Here is a 21,158-nt window from a genome sequence, read left to right as displayed (position 1 = left end):
TCTAGTGGCCACTTCTGTTACTGCAGATCAGATCACTGCAGATCAGTTATACCAGGATCCAATCGTTTCATCCTGTGACAACAAACTAGCTGACTGCTAGTCTAGCATGGTTCACAAACTGACTGATTTCATTCAGCTGAACTTCTCAGTGTGTCAGGTACACCCCACATCACACGTTTATCATTGTGTGTATTACTCAAAGTTCATACACTTTTCATGCATTTTGTTCTGGTTTGTCCCTGTTTGTATACGCTAGTTGTTATTTCTGTGTCCGAGTTCGTGCAAAAGTAACAGCTATTGGGCTGTGGACAGATTTCCACTGGGAAGGACAATAGAGTGAAATCTGAATTTGAAATCATAAACACAGACATCCATCTGAAGCGAGCAGCTCCATCTGTGCCCTGTAATCCTTTAAGCCGTAAAAGACGACCCCGCATTTTACTGCCTTCTCTTGTGTATACAGAGGTGCATAAATGTTCTGTTTATTTGAATCAAACGGGATTATTTTTAAGCTTTTAACAGGCAGGCTGAAGAGGAACTGCTTATAAGAGCGGGGGGATTACCTCACTGGCAGCGGTGACAGGCTGGCTCTGACATCTTCCAGCCACTGGCTCTGTGCCGCTCCATCTCCAAAGATCTCACCACCTGCGCCCGTACACCCACTGGCCAAAGTGACAACTTTCCTCTCTCTGTCCCCAACAGCCAGCACCTCCCTCTCATTCTACCCAACAGCCAGCACCTCCCTCTCATTCTACCCAACAGCCAGCACCTCCCTCTCTCTGTCCCCAACAGCCAGCACCTCCCTCTCTCTGTCTCCAACAGCCAGCACCTCCCTCTCATTCTACCCAACAGCCAGCACCTCCCTCTCTCTGTCCCCAACAGCCAGCACCTCCCTCTCTCTGTCCCCAACAGCCAGCACCTCCCTCTCATTCTACCCAATAGCCAGCACCTCCCTCTCTCTGTCCCCAACAGCCAGCACCTCCGTCTCTCTGTCTCCAACAGCCAGCACCTCCCTCTCATTCTACCCAACAGCCAGCACCTCCCTCTCATTCTACCCAACAGCCAGCACCTCCCTCTCATTCTACCCAACAGCCAGCACCTCCCTCTGTACACAATGACCAACAGCTCCACCTGACTACAAACTTCTGTCAACCGCCAAGATCATCACCCATATAACACCCCCCACACACACACAAACACACATCCAATCTGCTACATCCATCACCCACAAACACACACACACACACACACCTGTACATCTACCCAACGACCCTCCACACATGAAGACGCGCACACACACACACACACACCTGTACATCTACCCAACGACCCTCCACACATGAAGACGCGCGCGCACGCACACACACACACACACACACACACACACACATACACACACACACACAGTGTCACCTGTCATCCTACTGAAGGAGAGGAGGGCAAGTGCTTTTACACTCTCTGGATTACTCTCATTTAAAATGATAAATTAATGTAGAAATGATAACACAGCACAAGCATGTGGTTTACATTTCACTTTTTATTTCTTGATTTTTTTGCCAATATTGTAGGTTTTTTTTTTTACTTTAATGTAATATGGAACTGAGCAGGTGCAATATGTACAAAAAAACCCTATCATGTGTTATCAAAAAAACTCCCCCCCCCCCCCCCCGCCCCCCACCCTGCCCCGATTCACGTTATTGCTAAAAGGTTACAACTGCACAGGTCCTACCACTCTACCCCTTTTCCGAGCACTGAGAATGCTACTACACAGAGACTGCTTATGCCTAAAAACACACAGTGGAGAGAATGGTCTGCTTCTCGCGCACTCTCTGTCCCGCACCCTCCGCATTCGCCCTGCGGGGGACAGTGACGCAGGACCAAGGCCTCTCCGACCCCCACGGCGGGCGGAGGCTCCGTGCTGTCAATCACCGACCGGCACGGGAGGACCAATCGAAAGGCTTCACTCTCCACAGCAAAAAAAAAAAAAAAAACGCAGCCCGACAGGATCTGATCAGTCCGCCCGATGGTCCCCGCCCCGGCTCCGCCCGTCTTGGAGCTGCGGAGGCCTCAGTCCCACGTCAGCAGTGGCCAGTGCGGACAGAGATTTACTAACATGGCTCTACTCGTGTAAAAACGACATGTAAATGTTTGCACAGGCTGGGCGGGTCCTGCGTTAGGCAGACTGGAACCCGAGTCTTTGTTCTGAGCGGGGTGTAGTTCTCCTACGCAGGTGGAAGCTACTGCGTCTCCAGATTTCGAGGTGCGTTCGGCTATGCACGTTTTTTTTTTGTTTCGTTTTGCTTCATTTCGTTTTCTGGCAGAGACCAGAGACCAATAAGAAGCGTGGCAAAGAAAGAGAAACATTAGTGACGCAGTAACGGGCAGCTGGGAGATTCTCCCGTTCGGATGTTCGCCAGCGTTCTGCGGCAAGACTTATGCTCTGGTTCGTTCAGCTGAACTCACATCAGGTACCCTGGATGCACCTGTGTGGGTAGCCAGTAACAGGGTGCATTGTGGGTAGAGTAGCTACGTCTAACGGAACTTTCCACCAGCGCACTGAGCCTGTGTGTGTGTGGTGGAGAGAGAGGCCAAGTGGCCAGGACGCTGCCCTCCCCGCAGACAACACGGCCCCTGGGATACACACGTTAAAGAAGACACAGCGGGCCTCTCTCTGTCCTATCAGTCCAGCAGTGCCTGAAAATCTATGTTAAAACGACAGTAATTTGGCAGAGTAGAGTTCACACATTTTGTTCAGAGCTCATACCAAAAAAAAAAACAGCTGCTTTTGGAAGAAAAAAACTGCTAAAGCATATTAGAAAAAGCATCATTTACAAACAGAAAACCTAACATAAAACATGTAGAAAGTCTTTGTTCTGTCAGCTTTGTCACCATGTCATACAGATAGTTAAGAAAGGTCTGTAACATCGTTAAACACCCCCCCACCCCCACCCAAGCCACCTCCACACTGAGTGAAATGCACACAGGCTGGTTTAATAGAAAAGGAAAGCAAAGCTACAATCAGTACTTTGGACCGTGACGCTTCCTCACCCAGCCGAACAGCAAGCCCTGCATTCACTGCCCAATCCACCCAGTCTCATGTAAACAGTCAAACCAGTTAAGATTGTCAATCAGATATGTCCGAAATGTTCTCCATCACCCCATCCCACCCCACCCCCTATCCCCCCACCCAAAAAAAAAACCCCAGACGTGGTGTCTTCCTCCCCTCGGCGTTCACAGTGGGATCAGAGCGTGTGAGGGTGAAGGGGAACACCACAGCCGCCCCCAGAGGCAGAAAGGGAGGGGGCAGAGAGGAAGACCACCATCACAACATGTCGACAGTACAGATCCCGCAGAGAGAGGGCTTGCGGGCTAAGAAAGGCATACTCCTTTTTTCCTATTCATTTTGTTTTTTTTTTTTTTTTTGGAAAATAGATCCATTTCACTATGATATTCATGCAACCCTAAGCAAAACAAGCTACGGAACACCAGCCGTCGGCAACCCGCTTCCAAAGGGACCAGTGGGTTGCCATGGTGACCGGCAGAGGGGCTCCACCGCCACGCCACGCAGGCGGGAGGGGCATAATGCACTTGTTTAATTGGACATAACACACATATCGGGGTAAACGTCAACAACAATAAGTTAAAAAGCACAACATTGGACTGTGTAATGGGGACAAAAATGGCTGGGGAAAAGGTCAAAACAAGGAAAACGTCCCTCAATGGTTTCCATCATCCTCCTTTTTTAACGAAGCTGGAAAATGGACAAATCAAAGCACCCCTTTTTTATCACTCCATACTTGTTATCTAAAATGTTATGGAGGAGAAAAAAAAACACATACAGACATTCAGATGACAGTATTGACACTTGTACTGTAATTAAGCCACCGGAGTATTGCCTTTTTGCTGGGACAGTGTGGATTACTCCAGGCATGAGGCCAGGATCTGAGGCCAGCGTCAGACTTCTGGAGGAAGACCACTCAGATCCAGACTGGCCTGCCATCTCCGCTTAAATGTGTTTGGAACATAAGCGCTTCAGATCCGCAAAGTGGAGATACATCTTCCTGTAGGAACTATGAGCTGTGGTTCAATGACAGGCTGCCACCAACACCACGCCGACTGACTGTTCAGAATCGCCAGCTTTTCCGTCTCGCGTATCGGACAGTGACTCTTCCCCGAGTCAACGCTTCCCTAACGCTGAGAGTCCACACGCACTGAAACCAACCAGCAGCTGCAAAATACACGGACTGGACTTGACCTATGTTTCTTTTGTCATAAAATATTGCTGTTCATTTCGCTTGTGGAAACATCCACACAGAAAACACAATGAGCATTTCCTGACCAAACATCCCACTCCAGAGCCCCACCCCCCTCCCCCCACAGACAGAATGAAGCCATGACAAATGCAAAATAGCTATTCTTTAGCTAAACATTGTACATATAACCATCTAACTCTTATTACCGAAAGCGCAAGTACAGGCTATAGTCCACTCAAGAGTTAATTATGTTCACGCTAGTGAATGCCGAGAAACATAGGTAATTGCATTTATTAAAAATAATAATAATAATAATAATGACAATAAAAAAGAAGCATGATGAAATGAACGTAGTATTTGAACACCTCATGTAACTGACACAGAGAGGACTGCTAGGACGCCTAATAGCAGTTATTTATTGAGAGGCGAGTTTTCACAAGGCTAGTCTTAGAGAAGGGGCAGACGGAGGTGCCGGAGCACCGGTGAGGCCGAGGGGCAGCCAGGACCTGCAGCGCTGCCCTGCACAGCGCGCTCTTCCACTGAAGACCACAGCGGCTGAACTCCAGCTGCAGGTTCACACGGAGCACACACACGCACACACACACACATACACATACACGTACACACACACACATACACGCACTCACATACACGCACTCACGTACATATACACACACGCACGCACACATGCACACACATACACGCACACACGCGCACACACACACCCACACACACACACGCACATATACACACACGCACACACACACGCGCACACACGCGCACACACGCGCACACACGCGCGCACACACACACACACACACACACACACACACACACACACACACACACACACACACACACACACATACACACACATACACACGCACACATACGCACGCACACACACACACACGCACATATACACACACGCAGACATACACACACGCACACAAGCACAGCTGAAGTCAGGATCTCTCAGCAGGTTATTAAGCCGGAGTTACGCCAGGCTGTGACGTGTTCACTTACTGGCACCAAACTGAAGCCGAGGCTTTACCTCCACACTGATGCCAGGAACTGGACTCTTCACTGCCCGTCATAACCGCCAGTTTAATAACCCTGAGCTCCGGACACATACATGGAGTCAGGACAAATAAGTGTGGCCAACTGAAAAGCTCAGAGGGTTGTTAACAGTGTGATGAAAGCTTAACCTAAAGCACCAATCTGAACTCAAAATCTGTTACCAGCAGACCCACCACCTTGCCCTGGCCTGGAACTCTGGTTTTACAGAAAAGGATCCACTCGCATTGCTTCGATTTGAAACAAATGCTTAATCAATATGCAAATTAGGCCAGCCAGCCCCCACATAGCCCTGTGTGGCAGCTACAGCACTGATTCCTGCAGGCGAGTTTAGCAGAGAGGTAGGTGGTCATCTTCAACAGAGAGAACCTCCTATTCACTGACACGGCTTCCCAGCCCATGCCGTGTCTCTGGGGGGAGGGGCTTGTGTGTGAGTGGTGTCTGACGAGTCAGCGCTGACAGTGTTGGCCACAGGAATATTCCCTTATAACCGTGACGGTGACGAGCGCTTTCTGTTGGCCACGCTCATCAGTCCGGACGGCAGCAGCTGAGCACCCTGGCTCAGACGGCGTCTGCTCGGACTCCTGGGTCGCTCTTTTGGTATAGACGTGCGCTGAGTGGTTGCAACATTTGCCAAATTACCGATTCACTGCCGAGATGTTTCTCTACGGGAGGAACAGGAAAACAAAAAACACACATGCGCGCGCGCACACACACACACAGACACGGGCAAACAGGTCTTTCACAAGACACATTTCTACAGATTCTCATATACCAAATGTAACAATGCAATCATTAAAAAAAAAAGAAAAAAGAAAGTGTAAGTAAACTGTTAAAGTGGAAAGGCAGACAGAAGCGCAAACTGACTGTAGGCAACAATTAAAATGCAGATAGAAAAAGAACAACAAAAAAAAAAAAAAAACAAAACAACAAAAGTTGACACGGAGGTCACAGTAAGGCCACATCTCACTGAAGTGTCAGTCTGTGTCTGAGTGCATTCAGCGGTTCGCTCTCTGAAAAGGGTGGGGTTATGGTGACAGCAAACCTGGACAGCTGGAAGACAATGTGGCCCAGCGTGAATGAAACCTTTCGACAGCCGCGGGTCAGACCGGGCAGCTAACCTAACACTCGATACTTTAACAGTGCTGAAAGCAGTGCTGCCACCATATCAAGATACTAGATATGCCAAATGAATCCGACATTTTCATGTGTGATATACAGATGTAAACTCCTCTATAGCTACCGATGATGTTACGAGTTCTTTTTTTTTGTTTGTTTTTTTTTCCACACAATTCCAGGAAACTGAATTTTCCTTTTCTTGTATTTTTTTTTAACTCACGTAAGAACTCTAGCACTTAAAAAAATGGAAGAATTATCAGAGATCGCTATGGCTCCTTTTGTGATACATTTTCTCTCTTTTTTTTTTAAAGGAAACTTAGCGCACGTTGAGTATTGCAGGCAAGGCAGAGGCGTTGCTTAAAGCTTTTCTTTTTAAAGACTTCATATAAATGAACGGTAAAACCCGGCCCTCTGAGCTTCTCCCAAATCAAAATTAAACACACCTTCGGTCTCATATAAAAAAAAAAGTCATCAGACTTCGCTTTTAAAAAAAGAAACAAGATATTTAAAAATTAAAAGTTCCGTACAAAGACCAAAAAAAAACGCAGGGTTTTTGTCGGAAGAGTAAGGTAGCTATAATACACAAGCCTGGTCAGGGCCGAAACCTGACACACACTTCAGAGCTCAAGCTCAGAGGAAAATAGAAACTATTTGGTAACAAAAGTGTACTTACTATATGTTTAATACAAAAAAGGTATGGAGAAAATGTACCTTTACTAAAGCTTATACAATATCCTTGGTCCATAAAAACTATGTTATTATCACGTTTTATATGTGTTCATCTACTTCTCCGTTCCACCCACAGTAATACATCCTGCCGCTTTACAGAAAACGCACAAACAAAAAAAGAAAACAATAAAAAAAAAATAAAAAAAACGAACCAAGAAAAAAAAGCGAAAAATAGACTTTTCTTTGAATAAAGATTTATACATGGCTGATGTATCATTGTGGTGGTCTCTTTTTCTCCAGCCTGTTGTCAACACCGGCGATCCGAGGACGAACAGATCCCTCCCCCTCCCAAAATCCGCCAAGACCGGACAGGCACGTCCCTTATGAAACCACTAGAGGGCGCCGAAGATAGATTACAGTTTTTTTCTTTTTTCGGTTTTTTTCTCTCTCTCTCGGTGTTGCCACTGCTGTCGCTGCCGCTGGGTCAGTTCACAGTCTTTGTGCGCGTGTTAGGACACGACGGCGGCGGCGGCCGAGGAGGCGGTGACGCCGGCGGGGTTGGGGGCGGAGCCGGCGTAGCCGCTGGCCTCGCTGCCAGCGCTGTTGGTGCCGCCGGCCCGCAGGATGGCGCCGGCCGCGGAGCAGTGCGGCCTCGGACCCGGCTCTGGCGTGTAGGTGAACGTCAGCGTGGTGGAGTAGATGATGCCGTCGTTGCGCACCAGGGTGACGGGCACCTGCACCGGCTGCCGCACCCACCGCCAGCCCTCGCGGAACGCGGAGATGTCCGGGACCACACAGAGCATGCTCTCCGCGCACCTGCAGTGGGACGAGGAGGAGGAGGAGGTCAGAGAGGAAGAGCAGCCCTTTACACAAGACTCCGGCCAGTCATTTTCAGAGACTGAGTGAAGAAAACGAACCAGAGGAGCAGCAGTGACTGGCTAAGACTGACCCTCCTGCTTGAAGCTGCAGTAAGACATAACTGGCAGCTGGGATGCCAGTCTCAGACAGGTTCATACCGGTTCAAACTGGATCATACCGGTTAGTAGTGGTTCATATAGGCATACGCTGTCGCTAACAAGATCTAATGCAACTTCGTGTTGACACTGTCATACCCTCAACAATGAGCATTTAACTGACATCTGAACGCAATTCCCATGCAACGCGCACTGAAATGAACATGTCTTTAGACTTTACTTTGTTGTTGATTGATCTGATTTAATATCCAACAATCTTACCACTGCGGCTTACAAGTAAAGAGGTCCACTTCTTTTACTGCGATTTGCATGGTATTAGTTCTTTTTCACGTTTTGGGAATTACTGGAATTTATATGCTAGGTGCGTTTGCAGAGGCCAAAAGGGTCAAAATTAGGACCACATGATCAAACTGAGAACTCAGAACACACACACACAAACACACACACATATTTCAAACCCTCTTGTAATGATGATCTTTTTTCTTCTAGAAACTACCATCCCCAGATTCTGTGTCCCTCTGCTGCAAGGCAGTACTGCTGTGTCAGAGATAGGCAGTGCTTTACCGGTACATGGTCTCTGCCTCTACATCACCAAACCAAACTCGCAGATTTGGAGTGAAGTTCTGTCCGGTGAGTTCCAGCATGGCCACGTCCCCTCCACCGTTCAGCTGCCGAGAGAGAGAAAGAGAGAGAGAGGGAGAGAGAGAGTCAGTGATTTGTGCACTTTGTTAGCATTTATTCCTCCAAGCAATTCAAAACTGCTAATTTGACCAGGTTAAGGGTTCTGTCACAATCCAACAGTCTCTGGAAAGGATGATGAAGGAAGAATGAATTTTTCTTTTTTGTGTGTATCAACAAATCACAAGGCAATTCTCTGTCTCCAACCAACAGAATAAGGTCCCTTTGTAGTTTCTAAATACAGACTAAATACACTCTTCTCTTAAGTGGCGTGACACTGTCGTGCAGCATTTGGATAGCGGTCACGGCTGTCCATCTCCCAGGTTACCTGTAAGCTCTCGACCACAGGGACAGGTGTGACGGGGGCCTGCACGGGGCCCATCCCCTCGTAGAAGGTGTACTCCGCCTTGTCTGTGCTGATGATCGTCCACGAGGCACCGTCGTTGATCATCTCTTTGTTTGGTTCCTTTGGGCATGGAGTGGCCTGGAGGAGAGGGGGGAGGAGCAGGAGTCAGAGCGCGAACGCCCCAAACACAGCCACCGAGTACAGCGCAACACAGCCACCGAGTACAGCGCAACACAGCCACCGAGTACAGCGCAACACAGCCACCGAGTACAGCGCAACACAGCCACCGAGTACAGCGCAACACAGCCACCGAGTACAGCGCAACACAGCCACCGAGTACAGCGCAACACAGCCACCGAGTACAGCACAACACAGCCACCGAGTACAGCGTAACACAGCCACCGAGTTCAGCACAACACAGCCACCGAGTACAGCACAACACAGCCACCGAGTACAGCACAACACAGCCACCGAGTACAGCACAACACAGCCACCGAGTACAGCGTAACACAGCCACCGAGTACAGCGTAACACAGCCACCGAGTTCAGCACAACACAGCCACCGAGTTCAGCACAACACAGCCACCGAGTACAGCGTAACACAGCCACCGAGTACAGCGCAACACAGCCACCGAGTACAGCGCAACACAGCCACCGAGTACAGCACAACACAGCCACCGAGTACAGCGTAACACAGCCACCGAGTTCAGCACAACACAGCCACCGAGTTCAGCACAACACAGCCACCGAGTACAGCGTAACACAGCCACCGAGTACAGCGCAACACAGCCACCGAGTACAGCGTAACACAGCCACCGAGTTCAGCGCAACACAGCCACCGAGTCTACTCTTCCACTTTCATTCTGCCTGAGCGCTGAATCACCCACCTGGGCCATCTGTCACACTAAACCAAACGCAGGGTCGTTCAGAGAACACCAGAGGAGCAGAAATATGAGTAAAAATATGAGCCGTAAATGATTATTTGGACCATGTGCTGTACACACTTCCTCATGCTCACAAATTCATTTACAGATGGATGACTGACCGCCCCCTGCAGCGCTCTGATCAGATGGCCGAGGTCTGGCCTCCCTCCATCCCCTCTTTCATCAGCCAAAGCAAGACCCCACCACCAAGACCACACTCAATTCTGCTGATCTCAGGTCAGAGTTTCTCAGTCAAAGCAACAACACACAACCCTGAATACCACGCTCAAGTCTGTTGCTCTCAGGTTAAATGCTTCTGCCTGAACTAATTGAGGGGGAAAAAACCTATTACTGATATTAGTTCTTCAAAAGGGGTAATAAGGCTGTGATTGAAAACAGGGCTGGATGAGAAAGCCTGATGCCCCCCCTGAGAAAGGATGCAGTTGGAGGAGCACAAAGCCATTCTGCCTGGAAAAACTGTCCTTTCCGAACAGCACAACAGAGTCTTATTCAATTATACCTGCATTACAAATAATACAGCCCAACAGCAACATTCCGCTAATGGATTACAGCCCCTCAAAGAGGAAAGAAAAAAAACATGCTGCTCTTTGTCACAGTCCATCGGAGAGCAGAGAGACTGTTTCATCAGGAACAGAACGCTCTGTCCTACGGCTGCTGGGGGCGGGGCAGGGCAGGGCAGGGAGGGGAGGGGCTGGGCAGGGGCGGGGCGGCTCACCTGAAATTGGATTATCCTCTCCTGGGAAAGGCACAGGTACATACGCTCCGTATCCTTCAGGTAGAAAGCGCATTTGTGGAGCTGGGAGACGGGGTCGTCGGCGTCCAGCAGCGCGGTCTGCTTGTCCACTTTCCGGATGATCTGCGTGATGCAGAGAGGAGGGGACATTGCGTTACGAGGGCGTTAAAACCAGCGCATTAAAACGGCCGTGTGTCGGGTTCAGTTAAAGACAAACCCCACAACCCCAACATTCATCTGCCAGCTGCCTCAGTGAGTTACTGTCCCTGGTCGACTCGTCAGAGATGCAGAAGTAAATGCAATCTTCTCAGATGTGCGCTCCACTCTCTCTCAGGGCAGACGCTTCGGCTGCATTCTGCTAACAGCATCATAAGTGTGCAGTAAGTGAAAATAAGAATTAGCAAATCCTCTCAGAAACAGTAATGAAGGATCAGTGTGCGACCTATACATGTTTCCACAGTCTGTCTTGATTTCATGGATAAAGCAAACTGGACAAAAAAATCCAAACCTGATGTTTTCCAAGCGTAGGGTTTATTTTGTGCATGTTTTGATACTGAGAGCTGATGTGATATGCATCTAAAAACCAGCATGACTCATCCGTAAACACAGATAAATAACAAGGCTGCTTTCAATAACTGACTCTGGGGGCTATCCAACCCGCCGCCATTTTCCCTCACTTTGAGTCACAGACCTTTCTGTCATCGATGTCTGCGGCTACCAAACCAGGCTGTGTGAATAACAGCTAGAGCACCACAGCTTCAGAGTGTCTGTCAAAGTTAGGAAAAGAGAAAGACAGGAGGAAATGCGAGAGAGGGGGAGAGAAAGACAGAAAGAGGGAGGGAGAGGGGGAGAAACAGAGACAGAGAGAGAAAGAGAGAGGGCAAGAGGTAGAATGGGAATCAATCCAGTAAGAAAGAGGACAGAAAAAAGGTTCGGAGAACGGGGAACAGAAACAGAAACAAGAGAGAAAGAGCGAGACGGAGAGATCTAAAGAATGAGGGAGGGAGGGGGACAGAGAGACAGACAGACAGGGGCAGAGAGGGCGTGGAGTGGAATCAGTACCAGTCTGGGAAGTGCCATGCCAGTGACTGAGCAGACGAGTTTGACGGTCTGGCCATAGTGGATGTAGCCGTCTCGTACGGTGAACTCCTCCCCTTCCGACTCCTCGTCATCCACTGCAGAAAGGCACACGTTTAAACAGAGAGTGCGCACACCTGGCTGGGTCAGCTCAAACGACACTCACACACAGTAAAGCATGACTGAAAAAATCAGAGCGCTTTTTCATCTGTGGCTACACAATGTGTCTGTCCACTACTGCGTGAATGTACAGCTATATATATATTGTATACAGTTATATTAAATCTGGACTGGTGGTGCAGTGGTCCCGCTCAAACGCACGCTGAAGGCCCTCTGGGAATCACACAGCCGTGAGCTGCAGTCTCGGCCTGTCCCGGCTTAATTACAGGCCTGGCTCTGTATTTAAGCGCTGTGGGAAAAGCGCTCGAAAAGTGGGGGTGTACCCATGCAGCGAGGGATGTGGTTATAAGCATCGGGGGTAATGGACGTGTTTAAAAAAATGAGAGAATTATCAATGTATTAATAAGCATATAAACATGGGGGAATTATGTATGTGTCTATAAATATGGAGGAGTTTTGTAAGTGTTTATGAATATGAGAAAGTTACGTATGTGTTTCTAAATATGAAGGAGTTCTATAAGTGTTTACGAATATGGGGGGTTATGTATGTGTCTACAAACATTAGGGGGTTACATATGTGTTTATAAACATGGAGGAGTTATGCAAGTGTTTATAAACATGAGGGAGTTATGTACATTTCTAAAAATAGAAGGGTCATGAATGTGTTTATTAATATGAGGTGGTTATATGTTTACAAGCATGAGGGGATTAAGTGATCATAAGCATGGAGTGGTTATGCAGGTGTTTATGAGCAGAAGGGTCTACACATGTGTCAGGGAGGTTACGTGTTACGGGGAGAGGGGCGTAATGTGATCGTTGGGGGGGGGGGGGGGACTCACAGAGGTGGATGTAGAAGGCCCCCCACTGCTGGGAGCTGGCGTGGAAGTTGCCCCCCTCCACGTGCAGGTAGCGGGTGCTGACCGTCTGAGAGCGCAGCCGGTTAAACAGCGCCACCTTCGTCCCCGACGCAATGCACACTGCAACACAGAGAGAGAGGGAGAGAGAGAGAGAGAGAGAGAGAGAGAGAGAGAGAGAGAGAGAGAGAGAGGGAGGGAGAGAGGGAGAGAGAGAGAGAGAGATGGAGGGAGGGAGAGAGGGAAAGATGAGGGTTAAATGACAACACACACAATGAATAACACACACAGACCAAGACAATGAGAGGGAGACAGCGAGTTTTCCCTACAGGAAAAGTGGCAGTCTCTTTGGTATTAGGGAAATCATTTAGTGTAACCCAATCTCCCTGTTACACTTAAAATGGTTTAATATGAACTGCACAGACATTAAGACACAACCACATAGATGGAATCAAAGTAAAAATGAATCAGCTGACGAAGCTGTGTTTTTCCCCTTGGGTACTGCTGTTATGTTGTCATATCAGAAAAAGGGGTTTTTCCTTGTGGGGCTTTTGAAACGTTTTCACAGATACCTCATGCCATGTTTAAATATTAACCGCTCCCCTGAAAGCCCAGATTACCTCAGAGAACGGCAGGCCATTTTTAGCTGAAGGCTAACACGTTCTGATGCAACTCAACTTCAAGGGATGACTGTAGGCAAGTGGCTAAAAACACCCCAATACCAAAGCAAAGAAAGTAACTGCACTGTACACATTACAGAGCTTAATGCCACTTTCTGCCTTCATTTGCCCAATAGAGCCTTATGAACTACAGTGCCCTCTAGCAGGACGATGATTCGGTGGATTCAAAGGATCAAAAGAATCTTTCCACATTTTAATTTCTTTATGATTTCTTGTTTTATTCAGAAGGAGAGAGGGGAGGTTTGGTCTTGTGTGTTTATGGCATAAAATGTATTGGTAACACTGGGTCACCTGTCCTGCTAATGAAGCAGCTTCATATCCTTGAACCCTTCTCAGTTCCTCCTGCCCTTCACCAAAGAGGCAGCCAGCCATCAGGAATGAACATCAGGGGAGTGGATACTTACAGTCTGCGTTTTTCAGGGACTGTTTCTTTTTGGAAGGTTTGGAGATGACCTTAATCCTCTTGCTGAGGAAGACGCCGATGTCCGCGCTGTTGCCGTAGAACATTTTTACAGACAGCATGAAGTGCTTTCTCTTGTCCGAGTCTGATATGTACAAAGTTTTGGCTGTGCAATAGTTCTGCAGGAGAGAGAGGGAGAGAGGGACACAGCCGTGAGGGCCCGTTGCAACTCAGAGCCGTGCAGAGGAGTCTCGGTGATCTTAGAAGTGCTGCTCATCTCGCGAGGGACTGAGTCAAACGAAGAGAGCTGTTTATTCACAGGGGTTTTCCTCTATCTGCGCTCAGCAGAAACTAACGGCAGGCTCGTGCCACTGCAGAACCGTCTACAGATCATCACTCTCAGAGCATTCTTATGCAAGGCATACAACTGTCCTAGTACACTTCATATTTCCACACACACCCATCCCTGCAGTGTATATGAAGGTACATACACTGTGAGGACAGGTAAGAGTACACCTGTACTCAGTGTAAGGGTGGCGGTAAACACCGGTCCTGACAGTGTATCTGATACTACACAGCGGTCCTCACAGTGTAAGATCGGCGGTACACAGCGGTCCTCGAAGGGTTAGATCGGCGGTACACAGCGGTCCTCGAAGGGTTAGATCGGCGGTACACAGCGGTCGTCGCAGTGTAAGATCGGCGGTACACAGCGGTCCTCGCAGGGTTAGATCGGCGGTACACACCTTTCCCTCCAGGTTGAGCTGCTGCATCTCCTGGTCGCTGTTCCCGATGCCGATGAAGGCACAAGGCTGAGACTCCTGCTCCGAGCTGCCGTCACGCTCCATCTGCTCCTTCTTTTTCTTCCAGCCGCTGCCCATCAGGTACACACAGGGAGGAGGGCAGAAGAACCTGACAAACACACACACACACACAGCATCAGCAACACACACTGCATCACACACACACACTGCATCACACACACACACTGCATCACACACACACACAGCATCAGCAACACACACTGCATCACACACACACACACACACACTGCATCACACACACACACTGCATCACACACACACACACACACACACACTGCATCAGCAACACACACTGCATCACACACACACACACACACTGCATCTCACACACACACACACACACACACTGCATCAGCAACACACACTGCATCACACACACACACACACTGCATCACACACACACACACACACACACACACACACACACACTGCATCAACACATACAAACACACACATATGCTCAGTGCCAGTTATACACACACAGCATACTTTGAATACGTGTATACTTTCAACTCCAGTACTCCTACACACAGACGCAGTGCTCCAGTGTCAGCATCAGTGTCTACACAGACACTGCCTGCATTTAGGAGTATATTTGATAACCTGAGGACTTGGCAATCGATGATTTCAGCATAGATTAAACGTGCAAGACCATGCAGTGAAGCCCAGCAGCTGTGAAAAGTCTCTCACAGCCACAGAGCTGAAGCCATTCATGTTCAGCCACAGTCTGCCTACAGGCCAGAAGTCATAGCAGATCCCCATTCAGACTGGCCTTTAGCAGGCCATGCATACACACAAGTGCTGTTCTCTATTTCACCAGCAGATGGCAGCATCACACACATTACAGTGCTACTTTTGGATAAAAAAACATCCTTTATGTAGAAAAATTCTAAATCGCAAGCAGACATTATGATTTATTTGGGAATAAGAAATAATGGAGTGAGTTCTGTTGTTTTCCCCACTTGTCTAACCCTTCAGCTCAACGCCTCTAAGCAAATGAGTCCCTCAACAGCACGCCCCAGCCATCAGAGATTGATGTGGGGAGCATGTCAATGAAAAAAACAACTCATCCATTCTGTCAAGGAATCGGCAGTGACATCTCTCTGGTTCAGCTATGCATAAAATGCACCAGCAATCATTTTAAAATAGAGCCGCAAACTACGCAACCGAACTTAGCCTGGCAGCTTAAATGAACTTTAAACCACAGGCCTTTCATTCGTCAGTTGATGACTGTACCGGAAGGTTTTTGTATTTTTCTCTTTTTTTTGGACGGGAGGGGAACTGGTCACAGTTCATCTCTGCAGATCTGTCTGCTTTCACATCCTAAAATCAGAGTAAAATGAGGGCTGTTTCTGACCCCAGCGCCTCTCTCTCAGGAAGTCACCAGCACACGCCATGCTAACGCTGCTAACACTGCCAAATTAAGAGAGCTCGCTGCTTCCTTCCCCCATCTCTATACTTTCACCTCACACACACACACACTCACACACACACACACACACACACACACACACACACACACACACACACACACACACACACACACACACACACACACTCACACACTCACACACACACACACACACACACACACACTCACACACTCACACACACACACACACTCACACACACTCACACACACTCACACACACTCACACACACTCACACACACTCACACACACACACACACACACACACACACACACACACACACACACTCACACACACACACACACACACACACACACACACACACACACACACACTCACACACACTCACACACACACTTACACACACTCACACACACACACACACACACACACACACACACACTCACACACACGTGTGCCTGTGTGAGTGTGAGTGTGTGTGTGTGCGTGTGTGCGTGTGAGCGTGCGTGCATATGCATAAGGGATATCAGTAAGATCTTTACTAAGAACAAAAAACTTGGCGATACTGCTGCCACCCTGACCGCCCCTTGCTCTCCCAGAATGCTTTGCTGTTATGGAGCCTGGACCTGTCCAGTGAGGTGCAGCTCAGAGGGACAGCAAGCACGAGGAACAGAGACTGCCTCTCCTTTCCTCTTCTCTGAGAGTGAGAAGGCGGCCAGCTCGAGATAGCAATCTAACAAACCGCTCCAGCCAAGAGTGGCTCCTGAGAGAACAACTGCTGACCTTTCACCTGGAAGAGGAACGATCCTGGAACTGTCTCAGAGCTTCTCCACACTTCCTGTCACAAAGCTCTGAATGCAGACACCATACAGACGCCCCTCACCTGAGGCCGTTCTCAGCACACAGCTGCATTACTGTCAGCTTTAACAAAATAAAAACCAGACATACCTTTTTTCATTGCCGTACGATTTTTGTGCAACCTTTGCGTGAAGAATTAGAACGGTTTGATCTCCTCGCTCCTTCAGGTAATTCCGCATTGCTTCTCTGTAGAGGGGGGAGAGAGAGAGAGAGGACAGCTGATTTAGAATCCGCTAATACCAATCAACTACCTGAATGAGTGTGTGTGTGTGTATGTGAGAGAGACTGTGTGTGTGTGTGTGTGTTTGTGTGTGTGTGTGTGTGCACATGTGTGTCAGACTTGTGTGAATGAGAATGTGAAAGAGTGTATGTGTGTGTAAAAGAGTGTGTGTGTGTGTGTGTGAGTGTGTGTGTGCACATGTGTCAGACTTGTGTGAATGAGAATGTGAAAGAGTGTAAGTGTGTGTAAAAGAGTGTGTGTGTGTGTGTGTGTGAGTGTGTGTGTGTGTGTGTGTGTGTGTGTGTGTGTGTGTGTGTGTGTGTGTGTGTGTGTGAGTGTGTGTGTATGCACATGTGTCAGACTTGTGTGAATGAGAATGTGAAAGAGTGTAAGTGTGTGTATAAGAGTGTGTGTGTGTGTGTGTGTAACATGTATATGTGTGTTAACACCAAGAGTAACCCCATGAGAGTAAGCGGTTTAGCAACCAATCTGCAATGGACAACGTGGGGGGTTCCCATCATTTCAGGATATAGACTGAGAGAGAGAGAGAGAGAGAGAGAGAGAGAGAGAGAGGGAGAGAGAGAGAGCGCAGGCAGAGAGAGAGAGAGAGAGAGAGAGAGAGAGAGAGAGAGAGAGAGAGCGCAGGCAGAGAGAGAGAGACAGAGAGGGAGAGAGAGAGGGAGAGAGAGAGAGAGAGAGAGAGAGAGAGCGCACAGGCAGAGAGAGAGAGAGAGAGAGAGAGCGCAGGCAGAGAGAGAGAGAGAGAGAGAGAGAGTGCACAGGCAGAGAGAGAGAGAGAGAGAGCACAGGCAGAGAGAGAGAGAGAGAGCACAGGCACAGGCAGAGAGAGTGAGAGAGAGAGAGAGAGCGCAGGCACAGGCAGGGGTCACAGGCAAAGAGCACAGGGGAGATATATTACAAGGGTTTGTGGTTTCATGTGTGATCTCCATTCTTACCAAGGAAATGACTCTAACTGTCTGCAGTGCATGTGCTTTGGAACCATTACTTTACAGTCACTTAGCAGACACTCTTATCAGGAACAACTTATATGAGTTACAGTTTTTACAATGTTATCCATTTATACAGCTGGTTGTTTACTGAAGCAGTTATGGGTTACATGCCTTTGCTCAAGGGTAGAGCTGCAGTGTCCTAGTGGGGAATTGAGCCAGCAGCCTTTCGGTTGCGAACCCTGGTTCTCACCACTATGCCACACTTCTGCCTCAACCGTTGTAATTAGGAATCCCTGAAATTTGTGACTGTTTGCCACTTATTGCTGCATGATGTGTGTTTTTCTACTAAGCCATATAATGGAGAGGTTTCTAAATCTGAGTCTCTTTCAATCTGTTCAGCAAAACACACACCCTGTCCCTTTCTTTAAGGCTTGAAAAAAAAGACTGATGCCATGCCTCTCAACTGGAGAGCAGGGTAATGTTCTCTCTACATTGCGGCAATGTTGTAGTAATGTTGTGGCTGTTTCAGTCCTGCACTGGCTGGGACTGTGTGGGGAGTGACATGCGTTACTCGGGGGGGGAAGGGGGGGGGAGGCAAAGGTCACTGAAGACAGAGCAGGAAAAGAGAAGGGGGAAAAAAGGCAAGCAGAGACGGTTTGCAGGCACAGATGTCAGTGACACCGAACACGAGGCCGGTCGGAGGGGCCCCCCCAGCCAAGGTCAGCATCACGCACACTTCAGACCCGCTTTTGTCATGGAAAACAAGGGCTCCCCCCGCCCCAATCATACACATGAGGGGGGTTAACACACTGCCCACCACACAGGGGGCAAGAACACTCAAACAGCACTGTCAGAGAGAGACACACACACACACACACACACACACACATACTCCAACTCCAAACTCTCTCACACAAACATCTCAGAAAGATAGACACAGACAGAAACACTCAGGCATACAGACCACATGCTGAGACAGACAGACAGAAATGCCACACGTTAAGATATAGAGGAACACTGCTCTCAGACACAAACACACACACACACACATACACACACACACACACACACACACACACACACACACACACACACACACACACATACACACACACATACACACACACACACACACACACACACACACACACACACACACACACACACACACACACACACAAACATCACACCCTGAGACGCAGAGACAGAAGCAGAACCCTCACTCTGAGACAGACAGACAGAGCGACCTCACTCGGACAGACCGACCTCTGACTCAGACAGACCGAGAGAAAGCTCATCATTTATTTAGCAGTGGTGCCATTATCTCGAATGTTCAAACACAGCGACACAGAGCCGGATCAGCGGAGTCTACACTGCCCCCAAACTCGCTCTGCCTGACGTCACCTCCACCTCCAGAGTCACCCAGAGGTCTCATCACCGCAAAGCAGGAAACCAGGCTCTGTACCTTCTCAGCCTGGGGGGACAGGGAGAGAGGGAGGAGGGAGAGAGGAAGGACAGAGGGAGAGAGGGAGGAGAAAGAGAGAGAGAGGGAGAGAGAGAGAGAGGGAGATAAGGACAGACAGAAAGAGAGAGAAAATGAAGGAGAGAGGGAGAGAAGGACAGAGGGAGGGAGGAAGAGAAGGAGAGAGAGGGGCAGAGGGAGTCCCATAGCGGCAGCAGTGAGGGTGAGAGTGCAGGATGGCCGGTGTCTGTGGAGGGAGGAGAGGGAGGAGGGGTGCAGACAGGCAGACAGGCATCTGCCCTGTGCATCTGTCACAGCGTCTTTATGAGCGAGGTCCTGGAGCAGGGGGCAGGGTCACCCCACTCTCCTTACACACACACACCCCCCCAAATCAGGCGCTCAGACCCACCGCTCAGTCAGACCAACACACACGCACGCACGCACGCACGCACACACGCGCGCACATACACACACGTACACATAAAGACATATTTACTGCTGTTTTTATGACTTGTTATTAAGAGTTTTCAAAAACAGAAGTTGTACTCTCAGACAGAGACAAACGCAGCGGACGGTGATCACAGCCCAAAGTAAGTGCCTTTCTGAGAGGAAAATCTCACAGCCCCCTGCGTCTACAGCTCCATCTGCATACTGTACAACTGTAAACACAGTCAACAGCTCTACCAGCATACACAACTGTAAATACAGCCAAACAGCTCTACCAGCATTCAGCACAACCATAAACACAGCCAAACAGATCTACCAGCATACACAACCGTAAACACAGCCAAACAGCTCTACCAGCATACACAACCGTAAACACAGCCAAACAGCTCTACCAGCATACAGCACTACTGTAAACACAGTCAAACAGCTCTACCAGCATTAACACAGCACATACAGCCACGCAGCTCCATAAGAGCAATACAGCCTCTCCATAAAGCCAAAGACCTGTTGCAGCTCCATGACCGAGTCACCCCGACAGCACTGCAGTGCTCCAGCAACGGGGTTAAGCAGCTCATCCCGACCTTCTGACTGTCTGAAAGCTGACAACACTCATGCAGACCACAGTGCTTTTACCATGTTTCACCATGAGTAAAAAAAACACCACTGCTTTTGGTTTCTTGCATATCAAGAGTCTGTACCAAGAAACCCGCTACTGGAAAGACATGAGTTAGAGAGGACATCAAAGGCGCAGACTTTCAGTGCGTTTGAGCATTTTCCACCGCAAGCCCCGCCCCCTGGTTAACTCTCCCAGTCTACAGCTGCAGAACCCAGCCCAGCTCCAGACTCACTGGGCTTTCATGCTACATCTACACGCTACATCAACATGTGCCAGAGGGAACGCACCTTAATCATAACCACCCCCGGCCAGCAGAACTGCCCCTCCCCAGGGACAGAGGCATCTAACATCAGCTTCAGCTAACTCACCAGCCTGTCACTGCAGAGAGAAACACTCAACCCTCCCAGAGTGCTGAGGGACGCTCTGAGCAAACGCACTGAAGCAGCCGGACTGACACACTGAAGCAGT

General features: G+C 48.9%; 1 protein-coding gene across 1 annotated transcript in view; it reads right to left on the bottom strand.

The window, feature by feature from the left end:
* Nucleotides 1-7,387: 7,387 nt before the first annotated feature.
* Nucleotides 7,388-21,158, bottom strand: part of rbpjb (recombination signal binding protein for immunoglobulin kappa J region b) — a 43,120-nt gene continuing 29,349 nt past the window's right edge. The window contains exons 3-11 of the mRNA XM_036551219.1: nucleotides 17,086-17,181; nucleotides 14,668-14,833; nucleotides 13,929-14,103; nucleotides 12,830-12,967; nucleotides 11,856-11,968; nucleotides 10,776-10,916; nucleotides 9,099-9,254; nucleotides 8,657-8,760; nucleotides 7,388-7,934 (exon numbers count right to left, since the gene is read on the bottom strand). Of these exons, the coding sequence (XP_036407112.1) occupies nucleotides 7,628-7,934; nucleotides 8,657-8,760; nucleotides 9,099-9,254; nucleotides 10,776-10,916; nucleotides 11,856-11,968; nucleotides 12,830-12,967; nucleotides 13,929-14,103; nucleotides 14,668-14,833; nucleotides 17,086-17,181 (1,396 nt within the window). The 3' untranslated portion in view covers nucleotides 7,388-7,627. The remainder of the gene's footprint in view (nucleotides 7,935-8,656; nucleotides 8,761-9,098; nucleotides 9,255-10,775; nucleotides 10,917-11,855; nucleotides 11,969-12,829; nucleotides 12,968-13,928; nucleotides 14,104-14,667; nucleotides 14,834-17,085; nucleotides 17,182-21,158) is intronic.

The sequence above is a fragment of the Megalops cyprinoides genome, chromosome 18 (assembly GCF_013368585.1).
Source record: "Megalops cyprinoides isolate fMegCyp1 chromosome 18, fMegCyp1.pri, whole genome shotgun sequence".
Classification (NCBI taxonomy): Eukaryota; Metazoa; Chordata; class Actinopteri; order Elopiformes; family Megalopidae; genus Megalops; species Megalops cyprinoides.
Note: the sequence above shows the minus strand (reverse complement) of the source record. Positions and strands in the feature narration are given on the sequence as shown.